The sequence below is a fragment of the Petaurus breviceps genome, unplaced genomic scaffold (genome assembly GCF_028583685.1).
Source record: "Petaurus breviceps papuanus isolate PSGF00001 unplaced genomic scaffold, PetGlider_PUasm1.0 175, whole genome shotgun sequence".
NCBI lineage: Eukaryota > Metazoa > Chordata > Mammalia > Diprotodontia > Petauridae > Petaurus > Petaurus breviceps.
Window position 1 is genome coordinate 25,677,721 of NW_027185764.1, and position 26,225 is coordinate 25,703,945.

At 39.2% G+C, this 26,225-nt stretch overlaps 1 protein-coding gene and 1 long non-coding RNA gene across 2 annotated transcripts in view; both read right to left on the reverse strand.

The window, feature by feature from the left end:
* Positions 1-7,259: 7,259 nt before the first annotated feature.
* On the reverse strand, positions 7,260-22,545 carry LOC138158759 (uncharacterized). The gene is made up of 3 exons (XR_011167721.1): positions 21,687-22,545; positions 8,178-8,250; positions 7,260-7,495 (listed from the first exon to the last, which is right to left on the reverse strand). It is a non-coding gene; the product is annotated as an uncharacterized lncRNA (long non-coding RNA).
* A 71-nt stretch (positions 22,546-22,616) lies between these two features.
* The window catches only part of HEXB (hexosaminidase subunit beta), a 31,038-nt gene continuing 27,429 nt past the window's right edge, over positions 22,617-26,225 (reverse strand). Inside the window, exons 12-14 of the mRNA XM_069084946.1 lie at positions 23,916-24,006; positions 23,584-23,688; positions 22,617-22,802 (exon numbers count right to left, since the gene is read on the reverse strand). Coding sequence (XP_068941047.1) covers positions 22,754-22,802; positions 23,584-23,688; positions 23,916-24,006 — 245 coding nt within the window. The 3' untranslated portion in view covers positions 22,617-22,753. The remainder of the gene's footprint in view (positions 22,803-23,583; positions 23,689-23,915; positions 24,007-26,225) is intronic.

The following is a 26,225-nucleotide window of genomic DNA, read 5'->3' on the forward strand; positions in this document are numbered from 1 at the left end:
GCTAAATCCTTGATAAATTCAAATAAAAACCAACCATACTTTCCTAAGCTATTAAGGCTGCTTTTTTTGGGGTGGGGTGGGGGTGGAAATGCCACTGTTGCTTCTCTGCCTCACCAAGATGCAGGTTGGACAAGAGAATCCAGGGAGGCAGGGATTGCAAAAAGCGGCCTGCGAAAGGGGCGAAGTGGGAGGAGGCACAAGGGAGGGAAGCTCGGGAAGGGGCAGCATGGAGCCCGCACAGGCTGAGTGGGCCACACTCACCGGGCCTCTCCCAGTGGGCAGGAGGCAGGACAAAGCCACGGTCAGCTTCCCTACCTAATGGAGAACTTTCTCATCAGGCCCAGCTCCGCCTCTGGTCTTTCAGTTCCAGCAGAGGCTGCTCAATAATTACCGTAACTTACGAAGAGCAACCGCTGTGCGGCTGCTGTTGCTTTAGGGACTAGGGGCCCCCAACCACGTGGTAAGAGCGAGGTAGACGCGTGATGCAACTGCTCCTCCCCCTCCCAACTGCCTCTAGGCAATCCTTCACTAGAGGGAAGCGGGAAGCTGCTCCACCCCTCGTGCCCGCCCCCTCACTGTGCACGTACGCATGACGTCATGGCGTCTCTTCTGGACTCCTCGCCCTGGGGCTTCCTACCCAGAGGGTTTGGAGGAAAAGAACGGAGAGTTGGGAGCAGTAACAGTGTCTAGAATATGGGTAGAACCCGAAGCTGAACGTACATCCCTCTGTACTTAAGGGCCCACAGCCTGCCTCTCCCGGCCCCTTTGCCACTGCTGCAGAGGGAGGAGGGGTCCTCGTGAGAGGCCCTGCCCGACTTTCTGGGGGTTCATTTCCCATCAGCCATCTCTGCCCCCCCACTTGCCCCGCCTCATGTGCGGGTGACCCTGGGCCTTATTTTCAGGAAGGAGAGGGAGGCCTTCTTAAGCATTTTGCTTGGGGGTGGGGAGTGGGAAATCACACCTTGCCAGGTGACCAAGAGGCAGGAGATCACGAAGTCCAACAAAACCAGGTCTGGAACCTGGGTGAAGGGACGTCCATTGGGAGGCGAAGACTTGAGGCTTGCAAGGGCTCCAGACTCGCACAAGGCTCTTACTAAAACCTGAAGCACTGGTGCTGCAAGGGGAATATGGTTGGTTTTGCGTTTGTCCCCAAGATGCGGAGAGGCAGATTTAGGCTTGATGTGAGAAATTTCATCACATTTACAGCCATTCAAAAGCGCTATGGACTGCCTCAGAAGCAGAAAGTGAGGCGTCAGCATCCATAATACAGGCTGAAGGACCACTTGTCAGGGATGCCGTAGGACATTCATACCTAAGGTGGGGGTTTGGAGTAAATTCTACTTCCAGTCCAAGGTGCTTTGGGACATTAAAGAGAGATTAAGGTAAAAGTAATAGCAATCTATTTATTTCAAGAAGGGGCTATAAGGCCAGTAGAGGGACTTGATATAGAAATCTAATTTATCAAAAGCATTGTCATTTATCAGTGATTTCTTCTAAGGAATTTCCCAATGAAACTAAGAACTGATAGTCCCGATTCCAGGAGTCATAGTAAAGATAGAATGATCCTCAGATGTTTAATTTCTGTTGTGTTACAAAGTGGAGAAGACACTGCTCTGTGATACTATCAAGAAAGAAAATGACCACAAAGCACAGAAACTGAGTTTTTGTTTTAAAGGAAAATTATAAATTTTAGTTGATAGTAATGATTTTTAAAATAAATGAGTATAATTAGATCGTTCAGTTAATTACATGATAGAGGTAGCATGTCATAATGGTTATTACATTGGACTTAGAATCATGAAGATCTGGATTCAAATCACACTTGAGTTACTAGTTCCATAACCCATGATAAGTCCCTTAATCTGTCACAACCTTAGTTTACTCCTCTTTCAAATAAGGGGGTTGGATTCTGTGATATTTTGGTCCCTTACAGCTCTAAATCTATGTTCCTATGAACTTATGACCAACGCTTGTATATAGCTAAGCACCAATTAGTGTGAATAATGAATCTTGTGAAATGAAAGTTATAATTACCATATTTCACTGCATAACTCACAGATTTTGACAATTTTTTTTTGCAAAATATTGGGGTGTGACCGTTATGTGAAAAACCATCATGCCAGTGTTGTCTTTAAGTTTCTGCCAGTTTCTCACTGAAAACTGTCTTTCTGCAGCTCTGTTTCCATACTGTTCAGCAAACACAATCACTTTCAGCTTGAAGCCTTCAAAATTGTTTTTATATTTACCCATAATCAGAAAGAAATGCTTCACACATTAATGTATTGATGACAAAGTCTTACTGTACCACATGACTTACTCATGGCAGCTTCACTTGCCTGCCTGCCTGCCTCGTGCCAATGGCTCTTTATTAGATTGAGTGACAATACCATTTGTACTGCAGTGCTCTGAACAAATCCCTGAATTCAGCTTTCAGAAACATACTAATAATGTGTGTGTGTTGAGAATTCCAGGCTTGTGGCTCACAGTGCGTGAGATATAAATGTGTATCCACATGCCACTGGTGAATACGTTGTTACTCTGTTTACCTTTTAAGCAGCATGATGAACAGAATTATACCATGTAATGATTCTGTGATGAAAGGTTATAATCCAATTTTTGGAGTGGAAAAACAGAGTGTGGTGATGATGTGGTGAAATACAGTATGTAAAATATGGTCATTGATAACAGCCCAATGGAAAAATGCAGTTCAAATTCAAATAACAGGCCACATGATGAGATCCATAGTTCAAACTAATTGAACACCCAGCTACCAAGCAGTGAACTTCCTTTTCTTTTCTACCTCATAATAAAATTTCCCCTATCTCTAGTAACCAAAGGGCAGTGTATCCATTAAAGGCCTCAAGCAGTGCTTGAAGAGAAATTCTAAAGTAATTCTGAGGAGGTGGGAAAGCATAATATCCCAATGATAAGATAAATCATTGTAGTACATTTGACTGGAGCATGAAGTACTCATTGTGGGGTGCTGAAGTATAAGGAGGTGTGTTACAAAAATGAAATATTTCATGGACCTATCATTTCGTCAGTGTGGGTGCTCTTTCTACAGTGCAGATCCGCACCAATCTATACTTTAGGAAAGTTTTCATGAGTCGATGTGACTAAAAAAAAGCTGTTAGCCCTTTGGTGATGATCCTCTCTGAACTGAAAACTAGCCTGGGTACTCAGTTAACACTCCATTTCTGGGCCTGCAATCAGGATCCTTTCAGTTTAAGAGAGTCAACCAAAACTTGCACTCTCCTTTCAGAATGCACTCTTTGCCATGATATGATGCACTGGGGTAGAACCTTAGGGGAAAGTAAATCTAAATAAGATATAATCAGGAATAGGGGAGTAGTAGGAAAAATAGAGAAGCTATCTTTCAACCGTCTTTCTACTTTCACAGCCTTCTAAAGCAACATGGCCCCCTTGCTTGGACTATCCTTTCCTAACTTGTTGAACTCTTAGCATTCTCTTATTTGCATATTATTTCTTTATTAAACTTTATTTATTTTTAACATTCTTTGCTTTTTAAATTTTGAGTTCCAGATTTTCTCCATCCCTCCCGTGCCTCTGCCTTCCACTGAGAAGATAAACAATATAAAATCAAACTTGTGAAATCGTGCAAAACATATTTACATATTAAGTAAGATAATTATACTTCTGTTTGTACTCAGAGCTCATCAGTTCTCTCTGTGGAGGTGGATAGCTTTTTTTATTTATGAATCCTATGGAATTATCTTGCATCACTATACTGATCAGGGTAGCCAAGTCGATCACCACAATCTATCACCATTGCAACATTGTTGTTACTATGCACCATGACTTCCCAGTTCTTCTTAACTTTGCATAGATAAATCTTACAATGTGTTTATTTTCCTGAAAATATCCCCCTTACCATTTTTGTAGTACATTAGTAATGTATCACAACTTGTTCAATCATTCCCTCAATTTCCAATTCTTTGCTACCAAAAAATTGCCCTGATATTCTAGAATCAGAGGGCAAAAGAGAAATCGAAAGAATTTACCAATTGCCTCTTGGAAAAGATCCTAAAAAGAAAACTCCTAGGAATATTATAGCCAAATTCCAGAGTTCCCAGGTCAAGGAGAAAATATTATAAGCTGTCAGGAAGAAACAATTTGAGTATTGTGGAAACACAATCAGGATAACACAAGATCTAGCAGCTTCTACATGAAGGGATCAAAGGGCTTAGAATATATTCTGGAGGTGAAAGGAGCTAGGATTAAAACCAAGAATCACCTACCCAGCAAAAATGAGTATGAAGCTTCAGGGTAAAATAATGGTCATTCAATGAAATAGGGGACTTTCAAGCATTCTTGATGAAAAAACCAGAGCTGAACAGAAAATCTGACTTTCAAATACAAGAAGCAAGAGAAGCATGAGAACATACACAGGAAAAAGAAATCATAAGGAAATATTTGAATTGCTTCTTTCTGACTGCTTGTAATATTTCCTCCTTGACCTGTGAGCTCTGAAATTTGACTAGGATGTTCCTGGAAGGTTTCATGTTAGGATCTCTTTAGGGGATGGTCAGTAGATTTTTTTCATTTCTGTTTTACCCTCTGCAATTAAGATATTGGGACAGTTTTCCTTGATAATTTCTTGAAATGTGATGTCTAGGCTCTTTTTTTTATCACAGCTTTCAGGCAGTCCTATAATTCTTAAATTATCTGACTTTGATCTAATTTTCAAAGTCAGTTGTTTTTCTAATGAGATATTTCACATTTTCTTCCATTTTTCCCATTCTTTTGACTTTGTTTCTTAATGTATTATGGAGTTATTAGCTTCCAGTTGTCTGATTCTAATTTTTAAGAAATTGTTTTCTTCAGTGAACTTTTGTGCCTCTTTTTCCATTTGGCCAACTGTGCTTTTTAAGGAATTCTTTTCTTCAGTGAATTTTTGTGCATTGTTTATCTTTAGGCCAATTCTGTTTTTTAAGGTATTTTCTTGAATATTTTTTGTGCCTCTTTTACCAAGCAGTTGATTCACTTTTCATAATTTTCTCTTTTTTTGTTTATTTTTAGTTTTCAACATTCATTTCTACAAGATTTTGAGTTACAAATTTTCTCCCCATCTTTCCCCTATTCCCTACCCCAAGATAGTGAGCCTACTGAATACGCCTTCCCCCAGTCTGCTCTCTCTTATATGCTCCCCCAAGCCCCCTCTAACTTTCTAGTAGGGCAAGATGGATTTCTATACCCGAGTGCCTGCATAACTTATTTCCCAGTTGCAAGTAAAAGACAATTTATTTTCTTATTTCAAACATATGTGTTTAAAACTTTGATTTCCAGATTCTTTCCCTTCTTCCCTCCTTACCCATCCCCAGTGAGAAGATAAGCAATTCAATATAGGTTGTACATGTGTAGTTATGCAAAATGTTTCCATAGTAGATTTATTGGGAAAGACTAACTATATTTCCCTCCATCCTATCCTGCCCCCCACTTATTCTATTTTCTACTTTGACCCTGTCTCTTTTCAAAAGTGTGTGCTTCTAACTGCCCTCTCCCCCAAATCTGCCCTCCCTTCTATCATCCCCCCTCTTATCCCCTTTCTGCCTACTTTCCTGTAGGGTGAGATACCCAAATGAGTGTGTATGTTATTCCTTCCTTAAGCCAAGTTCAATGAGAGTAAGGTTGACCCATTCCCTTTCACCTTCCTCTTCTACTCCTCCATTGTAACAGTTTTCTCTTGCCTCTTTTATATGAGATAATTTACCCTATTCTACCTCTCCCTATCTCCTCTCATTATATTCCTCTCTCACTTCTTAATTTTATTTTTTAGATATCATCCCTTCCTATTCAACTGATCCTGTGCCCTCTGTTTATGTATACATGTACACATGTATACACACACTCCCATATGTATTTATACATACACACACACACACACACACACACACACACACACACATATATATATATATATATTCCCTTTAACTATTCTCATACTGAGAAGTCTTATGAGTTACTATTATCATTTTTCCATGTAGGAATGTAAATAGTTCAACTTTAATAAGTGGCCATTGCTCTTCTGGTCTAAACTTTGGTCTATACCCAGGAAGGGCCTCTTGTTCCCCTGTAGTGTTCTTTTTAACCTTTGACCCCAAACTACTTATGGGCAATATAGTTGCCAATCAGTGCCAGCAAAGAGTCCCCTGTAATCTCTCTCTAACCAGCTGACAAACCCTCTTACTGTTTCTGGGCTTAGAGCTACTGAATCTACTGATGCTGTTGTGGCTACCCCGAAAACCCACTGCTAGTGCTCCTGCTGCCCTCCAGGCTTGCACCCACCCCAGTGTTACACACCTCTCCTATGGACCTCCCAAGTCTAGAAAAATGTCTCCCTTCCTCTTTTGTTGGCTCTGCCACTCCAAATTTTAATTTGAGACATTATTTTAAATTTATTCAGAGAAGAAGTTTGGGAGAATTCAGGTGTTTCTTAGCTTGTATTTCACCATCTTGGCTCCACTTCTGTATTATTTTCTATCCTAAGTGTCTTTGTGGGGCAAATGAGTAGCACAGTGGATAAAGTGCCAGGCCTGGAATCAGGAAGATTCCTCTTCCTGACTTCAAATCTGGCCTCAGACACTATGTAACCCTGGGAAAGTCACTTAACCCTCTTTGGTTCAGTTTCTTCATCTAGGAAATGAGTTGGGAAAGGAAATGGCAAACTACTCCAGTATCTCTGCCAAGAAAACTCCAAATGGGGTCATGAAGAGTCAGACCCAACTGGAACAACTGAATAACAGGAAGTATCTTTTTTACATGTCATATCACTCTACTGGAATGCAAGCTCCACAAGGGCAGGGATCATGTCTTATCTTTTCTTAAAATCTTTAAAAATAAAAATAAATTTTCTTTACTAGCTGCATGATTTCATTTTTGTATGGAACTTCTGCTGAAGAAACTCCCACCACAATCCTTCTAAGAGATTAAGTGACTTGCCCAGGTTTACATAAGCAGTGGATCAGAAGTGAGGCTTTATCCTAGGCTTTTATTTTTAACTCAGAGACCAGCTCTCGATTCATTATGCCAAGTCTATACAATCAGCAAATTTTCTTACCCTGCTAAATTCTTCCCTTCCTTTTCTCCTGGGACTTGTTCTGGGAGGGAAAGTGCATTGGTTTCACTAAAAAAGATTATGAGCACTTCTGATTTTTCTTTTCATGCTTATCCCACATCTTCAAGGAGCTTTGGATATACCTAGACTACCCCTAGAGCTCAAAGAGGAAAATTAACTCTTTATTATATCTGTACATCAAGAAACAGCTGTAGAATTGCTTTCCATCCATGCATCAGATATAGGCAGAAGCTGTAGATATGGTGAGAGCCAGTACAACTTTTCACTACTTTTTCTTTATTCAATAATCTTCATCTCTGAATTAGCAATACCCAGGAATACTTGCTCTAGAGAAGCCTAACTGATGGAATAGTCTTCCAAGTGGTATTCTTCTTTGAGATTCTCCAAGATACCAAATACCTTTGAGGCAGTAAACAGTCAGCATTAGACTCAGAAAGACTCCCTAATGTGCTCTTAATATGCATTTGGGGGCGGGAGGTATGTGGTTGTATTGGTATGAAAGTAAGTAGAACAGGCAAATGAAGGACAGAGTGGGGAAAAGAATCACTTTTTCTCCCACCATTTATGGTCATGGTGTGAAATAACAGCTTAGAGGGGAAGGAAAGGTATGGAAAGGAGAGAGAGAGACTGAGAGAATTCCTTGTGAAATACATCCTTCTATGAGGCATAGAAGTTAGTCATTTGAGCTCTCACTTTATAAGGAATGGATGTCAGAGTAAAAAAAAAATTTGGCCTATTTCTGTGATTTTACTGGTACAGGAAATTCCTAGTAAGGAAACTTCCATTACCAACATGGAGTAGCAACTGTTTTGCAACTAAAAGCCTTAGGGTTTCCTGGCATAATTAAGAACAAGAAATCCCAGAGAATGTGGTCTTGCTGAATATTAGAAGAAAAACTCTAATAGGATGGAAAGATTTCCACTCAAAGGGAAAAACAAATTCTTTACAGAGAAAGTGTCTCTGATAGACTTGGGTTTATTGCATTTTCATATGCTTGAGTCTCAATGTCTCATGCTACTCACCCAGTGTGAAATTACTACTTACCCTTTCTCCTTTGGCATTCAGTTAGTCCCATACTCACCTCTGACCAGCTGGGATTCTCACTGGGAATGAAGGTTTGCAGCACTTTTTGGTGATGGTGTACCAGGTGCTGCCTGAGAAAAAGCAAGAGGCTCTTTTGATGGGCGGGGTTGGGCATTTCCGTGAAGATTAATTTTTATGCCCAAGGCAATTATTATTATTAGTATCCACACTAACAAAGACAAAATGTATGCGCAAATACTTTAAATGATCTTTTTTCTTTGGAATTAAACTTTTTTAAGCAGCATATTTATTCTTCCAAGTTATATTTTATTCTTGATATGTTCTTCATGCAGAAGTCAGGCTCCTGAATTTTGGGCACTAGGCAACTGTAATAAAGAAGTATACATCAATTCTTTATGACTTAACACCTTGAAAAATCACATTAGTCCTTTGTAAACCTGTGTATATTACAGGAATTTATGCCATGACAAAGTTCCAAAGCAGCTGTTATGATTAGTTTCTACTGCCTAGTGTCTATACGCCTACTGCCCCTCCAGAGAAAATGACTTTACACACTGAAAAACTGAGATGAGGTCCTTGCACAGCTGAACAAGGTATATGACTCAGAAGTATCTTCTGGACAGAAGAGAGGGGACACTCACATCTGCTTAAGAAAACTATGAGTAATAGGAAAAGTCATCTTTATATTTAATATTCCATATATAAAATTTAATGGGAACTAGAACCAAAGAGTTCCAACTATACTATAGAAAACACAATATCCCTCTTTTTAAAACCTGGTTGCATTCCACTTAAAGGTGCTTTCAGATTTTCACAACGGAAAACATCATGACCCCTTAAAATGTTTTTAAAATAAATCTGAAAGGAGCTTATTGCCTAAGAATGATTAATGGATTACTTCAAATATTTTTATGCAGATTAAGACAGAAAACTAGGGTGGCTAGGTGATGTAATGGAAAAAATACCAGACCTGGAGTCAGAAAGACTCCTCTTCCTGAGTTCAAATCCAGCAACAGACACCTACAAGCTGTGTGACCCCAGGAAAGTCACTTAACCCTGTTTGCCTCCATTCCTCATCTGGAAAATGAGCTGGAGATGTAAATGATAAGCCACTTCAGTATCTGCCAAGAAAACCCCAAATAGGGTATTGAAGAGTCAGACATGAATGAAAAATGACTAAGCAACAAGACAAAAAACTAGGTAAAGAGTGAGGAGAGGGGAGTATATTAATTGAAAAGAGAATTTAGGGGTAGGGGTGAGGAGAGGGAACTAATACAGAGATGGAACATTTTGTTGCATAGATTTTTTCTCTTCTTGACTTTGTTCAAAGGAGAAGAGAAAGTAAGGAAGTTGAAAAGAGAAAATGGGTCCCTTCACCTCAGAAAATGAGAGTGCTGAATACAAAGTAAGTAATATGATTAAAGGTACAAGAAAGTTGTTTATGTAAGGGAAGTTATTTATTCATTTATTCTTTCCTCCTTCCCTCCTTTTCCCCCTTTTTTTCCTTCCTTCTTTCCTGCCTAGCAAAACTAAGTATAATCATTCAGGTGGGAAAATGGATATTTAATAAAATAGATTTTTTAGCATTCTGATGAAAAGAACAAAGCTGAATAGAAAATTTGACTTTCAAAAACAAGATGCAAGAGAAACACAAAAAGATAAATAGGAAAGAGAAAGTGCAAGGGACCCAGTAAGATTAAACTGTTTACATTCCTATGTGGGAAGATGATACTTTTAACTCCTAAGACTTTATCATTTGAAGAAATCAAAGCTATCTACAATCATATGAAAAAATGCTTTAAATCACTATTGATTAGAGAAATGCAAATTAACACCACTCTGAGGCACCACCTTACATCTATCAGATTGGTTAATAAGACAGAGAAGGAAAATGATAAATGTTGGAGATGTGGGTAAATTAGGACATGAATGTATTGTTGGTAAAGTGGTGAATTCAACCAACCATTCCAGAAAACAATTTGAAACTGTGCCCAAAGGGCAATCAAATTGGTCCAGCAACACTGTTACTAGGTCTGGATCCTAAAGAGACCATGGAAAAAAGGAAAAGGACTTACATGTACACAAATATTTATAGCAGCTCTTTTGTTGGTGGCAAAGAATTAGTTGAGGGGATACCCATCAATTGGGGAATGGCTGAACAAGTTGTAGTATATAAATGTGATGGAATACTATTGTGCTGTAAGAAATAATGAGCAGGCAGATTTCAGAAAAACTTGAAAAGACTTATATGAACTGATGCTGAGTGAAGTGAGAACTAGGAAAACATTGGACACAGTAACAGCAACATTGTGTGATGATCAACTGTGAATGACGTAGCTATTATCACCAATACAGTGATCAAAGACACTTTCAAAAGACTTATAATGGAAAATGCTGTCCACATCTAGAGAAAAAAAAATTGATGTGTCTGAATGCAGATCAAAGCATGCTATTTTCACTTTCTTTGTTTTTTGTGTGTTTTCTTCCTTCTTTTCTATTCTTTCACAATAGGACTAAATGTGGAAATGTTTTATATGATTGCAAATGTACAACCTATATCAGATTGCTTGCTCTCTTGGGGAGGGAGCAGAAAGGGAGGGAAGAAGAAAAATTTGGAACTCAAAATCTTATAAAAAATGTATGTCAAAAATTTTCTTTATGTGTAATTGGAAAAAAACAAAATACTGTTCAAGGTAGGGGAAAAGACTATCATTATTAGGGCAGTTAAAAAGAGCATACATAGGGGTGGCTAGGTGGTGCAGTTAATAGAGCACCAGCCCTGGAGTCAGGAGTACTTGAGTTCAAATCCACCCACAGACACTTAACACAAAAACTAGCTGTGTGACCTTGGGCAAGTCACAACCCCAAATGCCTTACTTTCCCCCCTTAAAAAAAAGTATACATAGACAGAGGGCACCTGTGCAAATTGATTATGATGGGATGCTTTTAAAAAAATGGGGGAAGACTATTCTGGAAAGATGGCAGAGATCAAGTAGGTCAGAAAATTCCAAGCTCTCCAGATTTCCCTGCAAAAAACACAAATAGTTCCTCAGGGCAAACATAGAATGGTGAAAATAAACAAGAGTTGGGCTTTCAGAAACAACTGGGAAGGACAGAAGTTTGGTCCCTGTGAAATGTACACACCTCCAGGGTAGATCTGACGAAATTACAAGCATGAGCCCTGGGGCTAGTTGGGTTGGGAGGTAGCCTGGGCCCCAGCCACAGGAATTTTCACCTTCTAGACAGTGTGGGAAGTCCAGCATCTAAGCAAGGGGTGATTGAGGGAACCTCTGCTGTGCTGCCCAGACATGGTCCAGGGCAAAAAGGAACCAGCACACACCTGATGAGTGCAGAAGCAGTGGGACAGGACACTGCTGGCTGTGGGCACTTACAGGAGGGTGGAGTTCCTGGTTTTAGTTCCAGGCTAGAGGGGAGAACTGAAGGAGGATCTGAAGCCAGAGGCATCACACACCTCACCTTCCCATACTCCAGGACTAGAGGTGATTACAATAGTATTTTTTTTAATGAGCAGGCAAAAGAGAAAGAGTCAATCACAGAAAGTTAATATAGAAATAGGGAAGACCAGGACTCATCTTCAGAGGAGGATGCTGAAGCACAAAAAAAGTCTCTCCCAACCCAGAGAGTAATGTCAAATGGTCACCTGTCCAAAAGCAATTAATAAAAGAACTTAAAAAAGACTTAAAAAATAAAATGAGAGAGATGGAGGAAAAAAAATTTTAAATCCAAGAAAAACAAGATTATGAAAAGAAAGTCAACCAAATGGAAAAGGAGATCCAGAATCTTTTTTATATGATATTTTATTTTTCCCTAGTTACACGTAAAGACAATTTTTAACATTCATTTTTAAAACTTTGTGTTCCAAATTTTCTCCCTCCCTCCCCACCCACCTTCATTGAGAAGGCAAGCAATTTAATATACATTACACATGTGTAGTCATGTAAAACATATCCATAATTGTCATGTTGTGAAAGAAAAGATTAAGAAACTCAATAAAAATTAAAAAGTAAAAAAAAGTATGCTTCAGTCTCTATTCAGACACCAGCAGTTCTTTCTCTGGGAATGGATAGCATTTTTCATTATAAATACTTCAGAGTTGTCTTGGGTCATTGTATTGCTGAGAATAGCAATAATTTTAGATTCTCTCTCCTAAATCTATTTTCCAGGTCAGTAGTTTTTCCAGTGAGATATTTCACAGTCTTCTATTTCTTCATTCTTCTGGTTTTATTTTATAATTTCTTGATTTCTCATAAAGTCATTGGCTTCCATTTGCTTCATTCTAATTTTGAAGGAATTAGTTTCTTCAGTGAACTTTTGAACTTCCTTTTCCATTTGGCCAATTCTTTTGTTTTCTTCTCCTCATTGACTTTTTGGAGTTCTTTTGCCATTTGGGTTAGTCTATTTTTTAAGGTGTTATTTCCTTCAGTGCTTTTTGCATCTTCTTTAGCAAGTTGTTCACTCATTTTCCATGATTTTCTTTCATCACTCTCATTTCTCTTCCCAATTTTTCCTCTACTTCTCTTGCTTGATTTTAAAAATCCTTTTTTGAGTACTTTCATGGTCTACATGTAACCCATTAATATTTTTTCTTGGAGGCTTTGGATATAGGAACTTTGACTTTGTTTTATTCTGGTTGTATGTTTTGATTTTCCTTGTCACAAAGTAAGATTCTATAATCTTGATTTTTCCCTACTGTTTGCTCATTTTCTAGTCAATTACTTGTCCTTTTAGCTCTTTGTTAAGGTAGGCCTCTGTTTCCAGTGTAGAAAGTGTTCTGTTCTTATGTGTTCCTAATTATGTTTCCACAATACTTGAACTGTTTCTTTCTGGCTGCTTGCAATACTTTCTCCTTGACCTAGGTACTCTGGTATTTTCAGCCAAACAGAACACATATGAAAGTTTCAGGGGTTTTGTGCAACTGTTTTCAGAGATATTTCTAAGGACTTGTAAATTTTCTTTTCAGAAATTTTTGGAATTTCTTTTCAGCAAAAACAGGACTTCCATGCAGCTCAGGTTCCCACCTCCTCCAATCATGTAAAAAATTACTCTAGACAAACTTTGGAGCTACAGAACCCACAAAATGACACAGAGAACTAACCTCCCACTGAGGACAGCCTGGTAGGCTGGCAGGAAGTGGCCATCTCAGCGCTCTGGGAGCTGAGCCCAGCCCAGCTCAAGCTTGAGGTTTTAGCCTCAGGCAAGCCTGACCAGCCGTTGGCTGGAGGGAATTTGGATCACTTGCAGCTTTGGCGGTTTCCATAATTATCAACCCATAGATGCCAAGGACAAAGTGAGAGGTCAGTGCAGTGTGGACATTGGGACCTAGAAATTCAGGAGTGCAGACCAGCCTTTGCCCTCAGGGTGAGAAGCAGCTAAGGTGCCTGGCCCTGCAGCCACCGCCAAGTGACTGCTTCAGAGGTCCTGGCCTGCAGATCATAGGGGGACCAAGCAACCAGTCTGAGGGGTAATCACTCTTGCTTTAACCTGCTTGGATCTGGATTGCTGTCTAGGGTGGAGGTCCTGGGGTGCTTGAAGAGTCTGCCAGAGCATGTGGAGGCTTCAGAGAGGGCACCCAACTAATACCTCCAGCAGTTGTGAAAACCCCAGCATTTGAGATAAAGATCCTGTTTCTGGTAGAAGAGTTCTACTGTGGCAAAAGGCCCAAAAGGTCAAGCAATTGAGTGGCAACGTGAGCAGGCAAAGGAAGCAAAGCAAACAGAGCAATCCAATTTACACTCCTATTTTGGGGACAAAAAATATCAAAGCATGGAACAGGAGGAAGGCAGTGAAGTCAGAACTCCTACACCAAAAGCTTCCAAGAAAAATATGAGCTGGTTAGGCCATAGAGGAGCTTAAAAAGGATTATGAAAATCAAATAAGAGAAGTGGAGGAAAAATTGGGAAGAGAAATGAGAATGATGAAAGAAAATTGTGAAATGAGAGTCAACAATCTGGCTAAAGAAAATAACACCTTAAAAAAATAGACTAACTCAGATGGCAAAAGAGGCTCAAAAAGACAATGAGAAGAATGCCTTAAAAAGCTGAATTTGCCATATGGAAAAAGAATCTCAAAAGCTCACTGAAGAGAATCATTCCTTCAGAATCAGATTGGAGCAAATGGAAGCTAGTGACTTTATGAGAAATCAAGATACTATTAAACAGATCCAAACAAATGAAAAAATAGAAGGCAATGTGAAATATCTCATTGGAAAAACTGTTAGGGGTTATACGTACAGTTCCCCTGGAGGCATGAGACCTGGAACATGCTAACTCTGCAGTGATAAAGTACATGCCAACCTTGACGCAAGCACTGTGGAGGGGACTCAGACGTTCTGTGAGATATGCTCTGTTCCAGGACGAGAGCTCTGTTACCTCCCAACTTGTAGCCTTGGGTTTAGTTCAGACTTGGTGCTGTGGCAACTTCTGCCTCATGAGAAGGGGCAGAATGGGGATAAAAGTAGGGAAGCTCAAAGAGGAGTGAGGGGTTAGGATGTAATTGCAAAAGAAGCTGCCGAATAAAGTCTTGCTACTTTTTGACTCTCTTGGCTCCTGACTCCATTCTTGGAGAACGTGGCTGGCCCACATCCTGATGTGCACAGAAGTACCAGTAGAGGTAAGGCCTGGCCGCCTCTGACCCTCAAGGGTTGGAACAAAAAACCACTGACCTGGAAAATAGATCCAGGAGAGATAATTTAAAAATTATTGAACTACCTGAAAGCCATGATCACAAAAAGAACCTAGAAATTATCCTTCAAGAAATTCTCAAGGAAAATTGCCCTGATGTTTTAGAACCAAAGGGTAAAATACAGGTTGAAAGAGTCCACCGATCACCTCCTGAAAAAGATCCCCAAAAGAAAACTCCTAGGAATATTATAGTCAGGTTCCAGAGTTCCCAGATCAAGGAGAAAATAATACAAGCAGCCAGGAAGAAACAATTTCAATATTGTGGAAACACAATCAGGATAATTCAGGACCTGGCAGCTTCTACATTTGAGGGATTGAAGGGTTTGGTATATGATATTCTGAAGGTCAAAGGAGCTGGGATTAAAACCAAGAATCACCTACCCAGCAAAACTGAGTATCGTGTTCCAGGGGATAATATGATCATTCAGTGAAATAGAGGACTTTCAAGCATTCTTGATGAAAAAGCCAGAGTTGAATAGAATCAGATACAAGAAGCAAGAGAAGCTAATCAGGGAAAAGAATTCATAAGGAACTTATTAAAGTTGAACTACTTATACTCCTACAATGAAAAATAATAATTAGAACTTATGAAACTTTTCTCAGTATAAGAATAGTTGAAGGGAATAGAAATGCATATATATGTGTGTGTGTGTGTGTATGTATATGTATATATACATCTATATAAGAGGGTATATGAATACATATGTGAGTGTGTGTATATATGTGTACAGGTATACATAGACAGAGGGCACAGGACCAATTGAATAGGAAGGGATTATACTTAAAGGGTGAAATTAAGAGGTGAGAGAGAGTATATAATGAGCGGAGATGGGGAGAGACAGAATGGGGTAAATTATCTCATATAGAAGAGGCAAGGGAAAATGGTTACAATGGAGGGTAAGAACAGGAAGGCAAAAGGGAATGAGTCAACCTTATTCTCATTGAATTTGGCTTAGGGAGGGCATGACATACACACTAAATAGGGTATCTCACCCTACAGGAGAGTGGAGGGGAAGGGTAAGAGAGGGGGGATAATGGAAGGGAGGAAAGGCTGAAGGGGAGGGAAGTTGGAAGCACCCACTTTTGAAAAGGGACAGGATCAAAGTAGAGAATAGAATAAGTGGGGGGTGGGATAGGATGGAGGGAAATACACAATATATCCACTATGGAAATGTTTTGCATAGCTACACATGTACAACCTATATTGAATTGCTTATCTCCCCAGTGAGGGTGGTTGATGAGGGAGGGAGGAAGGGAAAGGATCTGGCGTCCAAAGTTTTAAAATCAAATATTTAAAAATATATATGTATACATATTATTATTATTATTATTATTATTTTACATGTAACTGGGAAATGAGATGTACAGCCACTGGGGCATAGAGATCCACCATGCCCTACTGGAAAGTTGAAGGGGGAATCGGGGAAGATATGGGGGAGAGCAGATTGGTGGAGGGAATATTCAGTGGGAACACTCTTTTGGGGTGGTGGGTAGGGAAGATTGGGGAGAAAGTTTGTAACTCAAAATCTTGTGTAAATGAATGATGCAAAATATAAAATTAAAAAGAGAAAAAAAATCCAAAAGAAAAAAAGACTTACATGAACTGATGCAAAATGAAATGAGCAGAACCAGGGCGGCTAGGTGGTACAGTGAATAAAGCACCAGCCATGGAGTCAGGAGGACCTGAGTTAAGTTCCGGCCTCAGACACTTAACACGAAAAAAAACCCCAAAAAACTAGCTGTGTAACCTTGGGCAAGTTACTTAACCCCAATTGCTCTCCAAAAGGCAAAAGAAAGAAAGAAAGAAAGAAATGATCAGAACCAGCAGAACAGTGTACATAGTAACACCAATATTGTATAATGATCAATTGTGAATGACTTGGCTATTCTCAACAATACCATTATCCAAGACAGTGCCAAAGGACCCATGATGAAAAATGCTATATACCTTCACAAAAAAAATTGATGAATTCTGGATATAGATTGAAGCACATTGCTTTTCACTTTATTTTTCTTGCTTTTTTGTAACATGATGAATATGGAAAAATTTAGTAAGATTTAACATGTATAATTGACATCATATTGCTTGTCTTATCAGTGGGGAGGGGAGAAGCTAGAGGAAGGGAGAGTATCTGTAACTCAAAAATAAAAATTTAAAAGAAAATAGATCACTTATATAGAAGCAGTGGTCAAATGAAATAATGTCAAAATGAGGTCAACAAAGAAAACATAGTAGCAGGACAGGGAGAATCAGAGAAAGAAGAAAGAACATAACATTCACTCCACCTTAGTTTGCTATAGTCATTAAACAAATTGTTGAAAAGTCACTTACTATACATCTACTATGTGCTAGACAATGTGCTAGATCTGGGGTAGACAAAGATAAATAATACAACACTAACCTCAAAGAACTTAAATTTTTACATGGAGGAGACATGTACATTGATAATTATTATTCCATATAATATAAGCAAATTGTGAGAAGGACTAAGATTGTTTAAGCCATGGATAACTTGTTTCCTAATAATTACAGGTTTTATGAACAAGACTCCTTGGGGAATAGTTGGTAACTCTTTTACAAACTAGCTCAAAAAAGTGTTGTAAAGACCTTAACCACAGCAGCTTCAGAACTTGCCATCAAGAAAAAATTCCAGGGCTGGGGTATTCCATATTTCCCTGGAAAAATAGCTTCCACATACCAGTTCATCAAGGCATAGATAAAAGAGTCAAACAATAGCATTCCCAATATATAGTCAAAGGATAAATCATCATCAGTGGTAACTTGTTGCCTAAGTCTTTCCCAATGAAGCCCAGTCCCTGAAATATAAGCTAACATTAAGTCACTATTCATACCAAGCTAAAAATAACTCAGAGTTACCCCTACAGGACCCAGAAATTAAATGGTATTGAGAAGGAAAAATCTGCATTTCTTGAAAATTTTCTCTTTCCCACATGTCTTTTAACTTGTGGTGAGAGTTTATCTTCTTAGGTGAGAGAAATAAATAAGTTTCTAAATTAAATGCTTTTAAAAACTGAAATATAATGCATTTATATGTAAATATACAATATAAATATTTAATATAGCATTATATATTTACAATATATAATCATTTTCAAGGAAATTTCATTTTAAGAGAGTAGCTTACCTTCAAATATAACTAATATTCAAATGAGATGTTCAAACACTGAAAGCTAAACACTGTAATTAATTTTTTAAATGTTTTGCAATTACATGTAAAAGCAGTTTTTAACATTAAAAAAAATCTTGAGTTCCAAATTATCTTCTTGCCTCTTCCCCCAACTTTGGGAAGGCAAGAAATTTGATATAGAATACACATGTGAAGTCATGCAAAACATATTCACAAATTAGTATGTTATTAAAGAAAATACAGACCAGGAAAATAAACAAATTTTGTAAAAAAAAAAAAAAGAATACTTTGATCTGCATTCAGACTCCATCAGTTTTTTTCTCTGGAGATAGAGAGCATTTTAAATCATAAGGCCTTTGGAAACATCTTAGATAATTGTATTCCTGAGAATAGTTGAGTCTTTCACAACTGATCATCACATAATATTGCTGTTACTGGTACAATGGTCTCCTGGTTCTGCTCACTTCACTTTGCATCAGTTCATATAAACCTCTCCAGGTTTTTTTTTTGAAAGCATTCTGTCCATTTCTTATAGCACAATAGTATTCTATCATAAGAATATACAACTTTTTCAGCCATTTCCTTATTGATAGGCAGCCCTTATATTTCGTTCTTATAATTATTAGTTTTTCTAGCTCTATAAAATAATATTTGGTTATTTGATTAGTATGGCATTAATAAGCAAATTAAATTGAGGTAGAATTGTCATTTTTTTATTACATTGGCTCAGTCTACCCATGAGCAATTAATATTTTTCCAATTGTTAAGATCTTATTTTTTTGTGAAGTATTTTGTAATTGTATCATATAGTTTCTGGATTTGTTTTGGCAGGTAGATTTCCAATTATACCGTATTGTCTGCAGTTATTTTAAATGGAATTTCTCTTTCTATACTTTGCTGTTGGACTGTGTTGGTAGTAGATAAGAAACTGACAATTTCTGTGTATTCATTATATATCCTATAGTTTTGCTAAAGTTATGAAGTATTTCAACTAATTTTTTAGTCAATTCTCTAGAATTCTCCTGGAATATCATAATATCATCTGCAAAGAGTGATAGTTTTGTTTCCTCATTGCCTAATCTAATTCCTCCAGTTTCTTGTTCTTATTGCTATAGCTAGGATTGAACAATGTGTTGAATAATAAGTGATGATAATAGGAATCCTTGGTTTACCCCATATCTTATTGGGAAGGTTTCTAGCTTATCGCCATTATAAATAATGCTTCCTGATGATTTTAGACAGATACTATCATACTAGGAACAGCTCCATATATTCTTCTGCTTTCTAGTGTTTTTGATAGGAATGAGTGTTGTATTTTGTCAAAAGCTTTTTCTGTAGCTATCAAGATAATCATATTATTTCTGTTGGCATTGTTATTAATATGTCTAATTATGCTGATAGTTTTTTTTTTTGGAGAGCAATTGGGGTTAAGTAACTTGCCCAAGGTCACACAGCTAGTTTTTGTGTGTGTGTGGGTGTTAAGTGTCTGAGGCTGGATCCTAACTCAGGTCCTCCTGGCTCCAGGGCCAGCACTCTACTCACTGTGCCACCTAGCTGCCCCCAAAATCAAATTGTTTATATTTAATTTGTTTATTTTTTGCTTTTTTGGAGGGCAATTGGGGTTAACTGATTTGCCCAAAGTCACATGGCTAGTAAGTGTGTCAGGTGTCTGAGGATGGATTTGAACTCATGTCCTCCTGTCTCCCAGGCCAGCACTCTATTCACTGTGCCACCTATCTGCCCTGGTAGTTTTATTAATATTGAACCAGCCCTGCATTCCTAGTATAAATCATACTTTGTCGTAGTGTGTAATATTGCTGTAATCTCCTTGCTAGTATTTTATTTTAAATTTTTGCATTAATATTTACTAGGGAAATTGTTCTATAGTTCAGACCTCTGGTCTAAACAGAAATGTACTTGAGTTTTAGGTTCAGCTCTCATCATTAACTTCTCTTTATTCCTTGGTTTTCTCATCTGGAAAATGAGGAGATTGCACTACTAAACTATCTCTGTAGTCCTTTACCCGCTATGTAACATCCTACAGTTTTGACAAACATACTTCCAAAAAAAGCAAACTTGGTTTGGAAACCATAGCTAAATAACATTCAGATTTTTTAAAGAGTAGTCCATAGTTTCATTCAAAATTAAAATTAGCTAAGTAGTTTGAGTCATATATGTATGTTTATATATATTTATACATAATAACTCCATTATTTTTCTTTGCTTATTAACAATGAAATGGTCAGAAAGAGTGGGGAAAAGAAATTGGGGGAATAGCTGTTTTGATCCTGAATTAACTGACTCATTTTCTGTGAAATCACTCTTTTTAGGGTTATTCAATTGTCCTCTGAACTTTACCATCTGGCACAGCAACTTTTGTTCTAGAGATGTCTAATTATCAAGCTATGAACCTTCAGGACCAAAATACCCTGCTTAAGCGAAGGAGTGGCCTGTCCTGATCACTGACTGAGAGTTACATGGCCTCAGTTAAGTCCCTCCATTGTATGAAGATCCACATTAATGACTTCCTGAGAAGGAAGTTACAAGCCTTCTTTTGTGACATGAAATACGAGCTGTCATGTGCATTAACTTAGTGCATTAACTCTTGTCAGATGTACTTGTTGGCTATGGAAGCCTTGCTAGTTACTGATGATCATTTTAACTGTTTTAAGTAGCCTGAGCTAAGAGAACTGTTCCTCAAAGTGGTCAAAGGCTATGAACAGTTTTCAAAGGAAGAATTACCAACTGTTAATAACTATAAAACACGTTCCTTACCCAAGATTCAGGGCAGTGGGGACTCAGCCCCTACCCTCCACCCCCCAGAGGTGGTGAGTTGGTTTGAGGTGGTCCCTCTTCTATTCCCCTTCCCTCCATTACCCAGTGTCAAGGTGGGGGAGCAGAACAACTCAGAAGCAAAAAAGTTGCCAACACGGAAGGCAGAAATGGAGCCTTGCTGCTTCAGGCAGGATATGCAGAACTTTGGCCTCTGTTCCAGTATTACCACTCTAACTCCATTCCTGCTGCTTCATGTTCCACCTGAAACCGGGCCCCAACTTCTGCTTTTTGCCTTTCCCCATAACTGCTGGGGCAGGAAACTGGAGGCATCTCCAGGAGTCATGGGCTACTGTGTCTTGACCCTCAATCTGGGCAGGGTTTCCTGTTCCAGCCTCAGCCATCTTGCTGTAACCTTCTGGCCACCATGTAGTGACAGACCTGGGAGCCTGGGGGAGAGTAGTAGCTCCTCTGACACCAGAAAGTGTGGAAAGAGGGAACTTCTGCCAGGATCAGGAGCAGTCTTTGGCTTCCACAACTGAGGATTTCAGGGAAGGTTACCTGCATATGTGACAAAATTAGGGGAAGGCCAGGACCCAGAAATCTCTGGTTTCTAGAGGCTGGCTGGGAGGGAATGAAGGAAGCCCAGAGTGGTCCCCCAGCTATCTCTGCCCTCCTCCAGGCCATGACCAATGTGGGACTTGGTCCAGAAGGAATTCAGAATTTCTGGTTTCTGGGCTAAGCACAAGTGACTCATCTCCCAGTGGGGTAGTTTTGGGGGTGTTCAGCTCAAGATTGGGGTGGTAGGAATAAAGATCATAGTAAACACCTGGGGCACTGAGGGTAGATCATGGTAGAAAGAGCACACTGGAACATACTGCCCAGGTATACCTTTCTCCCCTTTTCCTCATTTTCTTCACTTACCCTTTGGCACATGGCAGTGCCCCTTCCTTCTCACTCCCCCTCCTCCAACTCAATCTTCTTGGGAAGATTCTAGGGAAGGTCAGGTGGGCACCCAGAGTAAGAGGGACAGAAAGCAGAGAAAGAAAAGTCAAGTTAGATGACTAAAGGGAGGGGAAGGATTGGTTGCTCCTGCCCCCAATAGATCTCAATACCAACTTCCCTGACAAGCTTCCCAGAGGAGAGGCCACCCTGCCCAGCACCTCTGAGAAGCCAAATCTGGGTGAACAGGGATGGCAGTGGGGTGTTCTCTCATCCCACAGCAAAGACTGTAAGACTGAAACATTGTTTAGTCAAGTCTTCTTAATCCTGAAAAAATATATACATATATTTAAGCCCTTCATACACCTCATGGAGAGTAGAAGCCTGAGTTTTGGCATGGGGGCCATGTTGTGAAAAGAATTGTTTTTCCATTCTGTACTGGACTCAAGGCAACTAGGCAAAATTTTGGTTTGTTTTGACATCATTCTCTAAATTCCCTTGCCTGTCAAAGTGCTTCATGCTCCAAAATTATCTACATTCCATCCAAACTTTCATTCTCTCAGAGAAATAGATTCTTGGGTGTCTATTAAAGTGGACTGGGCAATTTAGACTGACATTTGAATATCTGATAGCCTCATGAATTTCTCTTGAGATACTTGTATTTTTGACTGAGAATATTTAACTGAGGAAGGTCACTCTATAGGCAAACCAGCTATTCCTGCTTTTCCCATGTTTCTCCTTCCTTCTTGTCTGAATGGGTATCTTATTTAAACTTTTCAAGCCCTCCGAGTCCTCTGTGACTCATGAAATGCCACCCATAACCAGCAGGGAATAAGCTCTTCAGATCATTACCGCTTAGTCTGCAAAAGTCAGAGCTAACATGAGAACTAAAAGATGAAGACTTTACTATAATTATTTTTACAAAGATAGAGTTTATTTATAAAAATTCATACTTCATATTTTAATTTACATAATTTCAAAATTAGGGTGATCACAGTGCAGACATCAGCTAGAATGGTTTGTTCCCCATTCTGCTCCTTTGGGATACTTCATATTTCACAATATCCAATATAAAGAGGTTGAGCTGCAATTCCACGCCTATTAAAAAAAAAACAGGGAGAAGAGCAGAAATGAAGGAAACATTTAAAGACAATTTTTAAAAAGAAAAAATAATCTTCCAGTTGAGGTTGTCCCTGGAGAATGGCTTTTGCCCTGGTTGATTTTTTTTTTGAGAAGTTTTATGCTACTGCATAAAAGGTACTAGAAAAAAAGGGATAATGCAAATATTTTAGTGTTAACCTTTCAATTCCTGAAGAACTAGTCATGGGATCATCCAATTTGAAAGTGACCTCAGGCCATCTAGTACCACTCCCTCACTTTATATATAAGGGAAGTGAAGCTCTCACAGATGCAGAGATGGAAAGGGTCTCAGAGGCCATTTAGTCTGAGCCCCCTAATTTTACAGCTGAGACTGAGGTGCAGAAAATTAAGTGCCTTGACTAGAGTCACAGAAAGAGTAAGCATCAGATGTGGAATTTGAACCCATCTTGTGTGACTCGAGTCAGTGCTCTGGACTATATTTTAATAACAGCCTCAAAATAAAAACTGCTTACATATTAGAGGGATTCTCTGCTCTCCCCCCTTCTCCCAAATGATGGAATATGGTACTAAGTGTTTTAGGCATTTAACAGATGATCTTAAAAGCAAAATGAGCTATTTGTTCTTCAATGTTCCAGACTCTTTTTAATAATAAACAACAATTTCTATCTCTGAAGTCCATATTTTTGCAGTGTCCTTCATTTCTACTTCAAGTGGTGAATATCTCCCATCTCTCACACCCAATGTCAGTGTCTCCGTCTGGTTAATATCAGAGGCTTACCTGACCATGCGGCAGCGATGTTCTCTCAGTCTTTCATAAGCGTCATCCAGGTTTCGGACATTTTGGGGGCTCCAAAGCCGCTCTGCTACAGCACTTGCTCGAGGCCTACAATATACATCCCCAAGCAAATTAGCCATGTAATGCTTATAAATAAGGTAGGTCTAAGTCAAATGATCCATACTGCAGAGGTAGTGCTTTTCCTGCATCAATTTAGGGATAAATTGAACACCTCTATTACCTCAGGTAATTGTTTAATGTTTACTTCTAAACTTGCATTTGACCACATTTAGATTTAACTACTTAAACCAAATAGCACTGAAGTTATCCCATACCATAATCTGGGAGAGAGATTGGTATCATCCACATATTCTCCCCACAGGGCAGCTGTTCCACCGATTACAAGGTCTTTCTGTTTTTTAGTCCCTGAAATAGTAAGACACAAGTTGCAAGTAAGATATCTGCTGCCTAAGGTACATGAGGGTACAGAAAGCCTGCCTTACTACTTAATGCATCACTGACCTTGGTCAGTATTTGGTCTGCTCTGTTTTCATTGTCCATTAAAAATAGAAAAACTTAGCCCTGTCTTGTCTGCTTGAAAGGCAGGGAGGAGGGAGCACGAAGTCCTTGGAATCCAACAGAACCACATTAATTCCTAGGATGGGGTAGGACAAGGCACAACTCATTAGCAAAGCTTCTGAGAATTTTTGGGGAGGGGTCACATTCATGTCATAACATAGCATTTGAATAGGACTTTAGTGGAAATTAATATCTGCAAAACAATTACAAACCAGTTGCAATACCTGACATTTTCATGGTGCTCTAACGTTTGCAAAGCACTTTTATAAATTATTTCATTTGTTCCTAACAAACCTTGGGAGACAGGTGGTAATCTTACCCCATTTTACAGTTGATGAAACTATCTCAGGTGAAGTGACTTGCCTGAGGCCCGTCAGCATCTCAGAAAGGACTCAAATACAGGCCTTTCTAAGTTCCCATCCATGATATCGCACTACCTCCTGAAAGTAGGAATGAGTTTTTTTGGCTTTTGTTTCAAGACGGAATCTCCCCATCTTGCCCAGGCTGGAAATACACTGGCTACTCACAGCCTGATCCCACTACGGATCAGTGCAGAAGCTCTGACCTGCTCTGTTTCTGACCTAGGCCAGTTTGATTTTCCTTAGGCAGCCTGCAGTGCTACTCCCCATTCCTGGAAGCTCATCATGTTAATGCCAGATTCAGCACCTGGTAGACCCCTGGCCAACTTAGTTCACTATAGCTCAGAACTCAAGAGCTCAAGTGATCTACCAGCCTCAGACTCCCCTGTAGCAGGAGCAGGGATAATAAAGAGGTGGAAGCACCATGGACAGCTCCAGTCCATCTTAAAAGATCTACAACAATAGAAGGTGTTTTCTTTGTAAATATCTATTAAGTTCCACTAAATCAAAAGTCTAGGGTACAAAGCACTAGAAGGGGCAGAGGAAAGGCAAGGGTTTCAGTAAGCATTAGCTCATTAAGACGTGTCTAAAAGACTGAGGGCCAGTGAAGGTGACTGGAGAAATTCATTTTTCCAACCCCTTTGAAAAGGCACTTTATAGAACACATTTTTAAACCAGGCAGATTTATGATTATTTTCTACTAGGTCAAAAATACAGCCAATTCTGTGAAAATTCAACAGACAAAAATTCATAAAGTTCAACACACTTATTAAGCACCTATTACTATGTACCAGGTTCTGGGGTTATCAAGACAAAAAAAACCACACAAAAACAGTTCTTGCAATCAGGCTTACATTTTACCAGTGGGATGCAGGTAATAATAAATAATAATGATGATGATAATGGCCAACATTTACATAGGACTTACTGTGTGCCAGGCACTGTACTAAGCACTTATAGTTATGATCTCATCACAACAACCCTAGGAGGTAGGTACTATTATTATCCCCATTTTACAGATGAGGAAACTGAGGCAAACAGGGGTTAAGTAATTTGCCCAGGATCACATAGCTAGAAAGTATTGGAAGCCAAATTTGGACTCATCTTCCTGACTCCAGGCCTGGCACTCTATCTATTGTGCCACCTTGCACAATAATTTCTGGAAAGAGAGGGCATTCACAACTAGGAGTATCAGTTTCAGTTTTATTTAGGAGGTGGGACCTGAGGTTTTTGGGAGAGTATCCCACAAAGCTTATATAAAAGCAGTGATGGGAGATAGCATGTCTTTTTTTTTTCTTTTTGGAGGGGGGGAAGGCAGGACAATTGGGGTTAAGTGACTTGCCCAAGATCACATGGTTAATAAGTGTTAAGTGTCTGAGGCCAGATTTGAACTCAGGTCCTCCTGACTCCAGGGCCAGTTTTCCATTCACTGTGCCACCTAGGCACCCCGGAGATAGCATGTCTTAGAGAGGGAGCAGCAAGAAGACCAGTTTGGAACACAGTACATCAGGGCAGTAATCTAAAATAAGACTGGAAAGGAAGGTGGGAGCCAGATTGTAGAGGGCTCTAAAAATACAAGGCTAAGGCATAGGGAACCACTGAAGATGCTTGAGTAGGGGAGTGCCATGATCTGATCCACATTTTAGAAACAGAGCTTTCACAACTTTGTGTGCTGCTACAGGAGGAGAGAAGAGGAGAGGAGAGGGG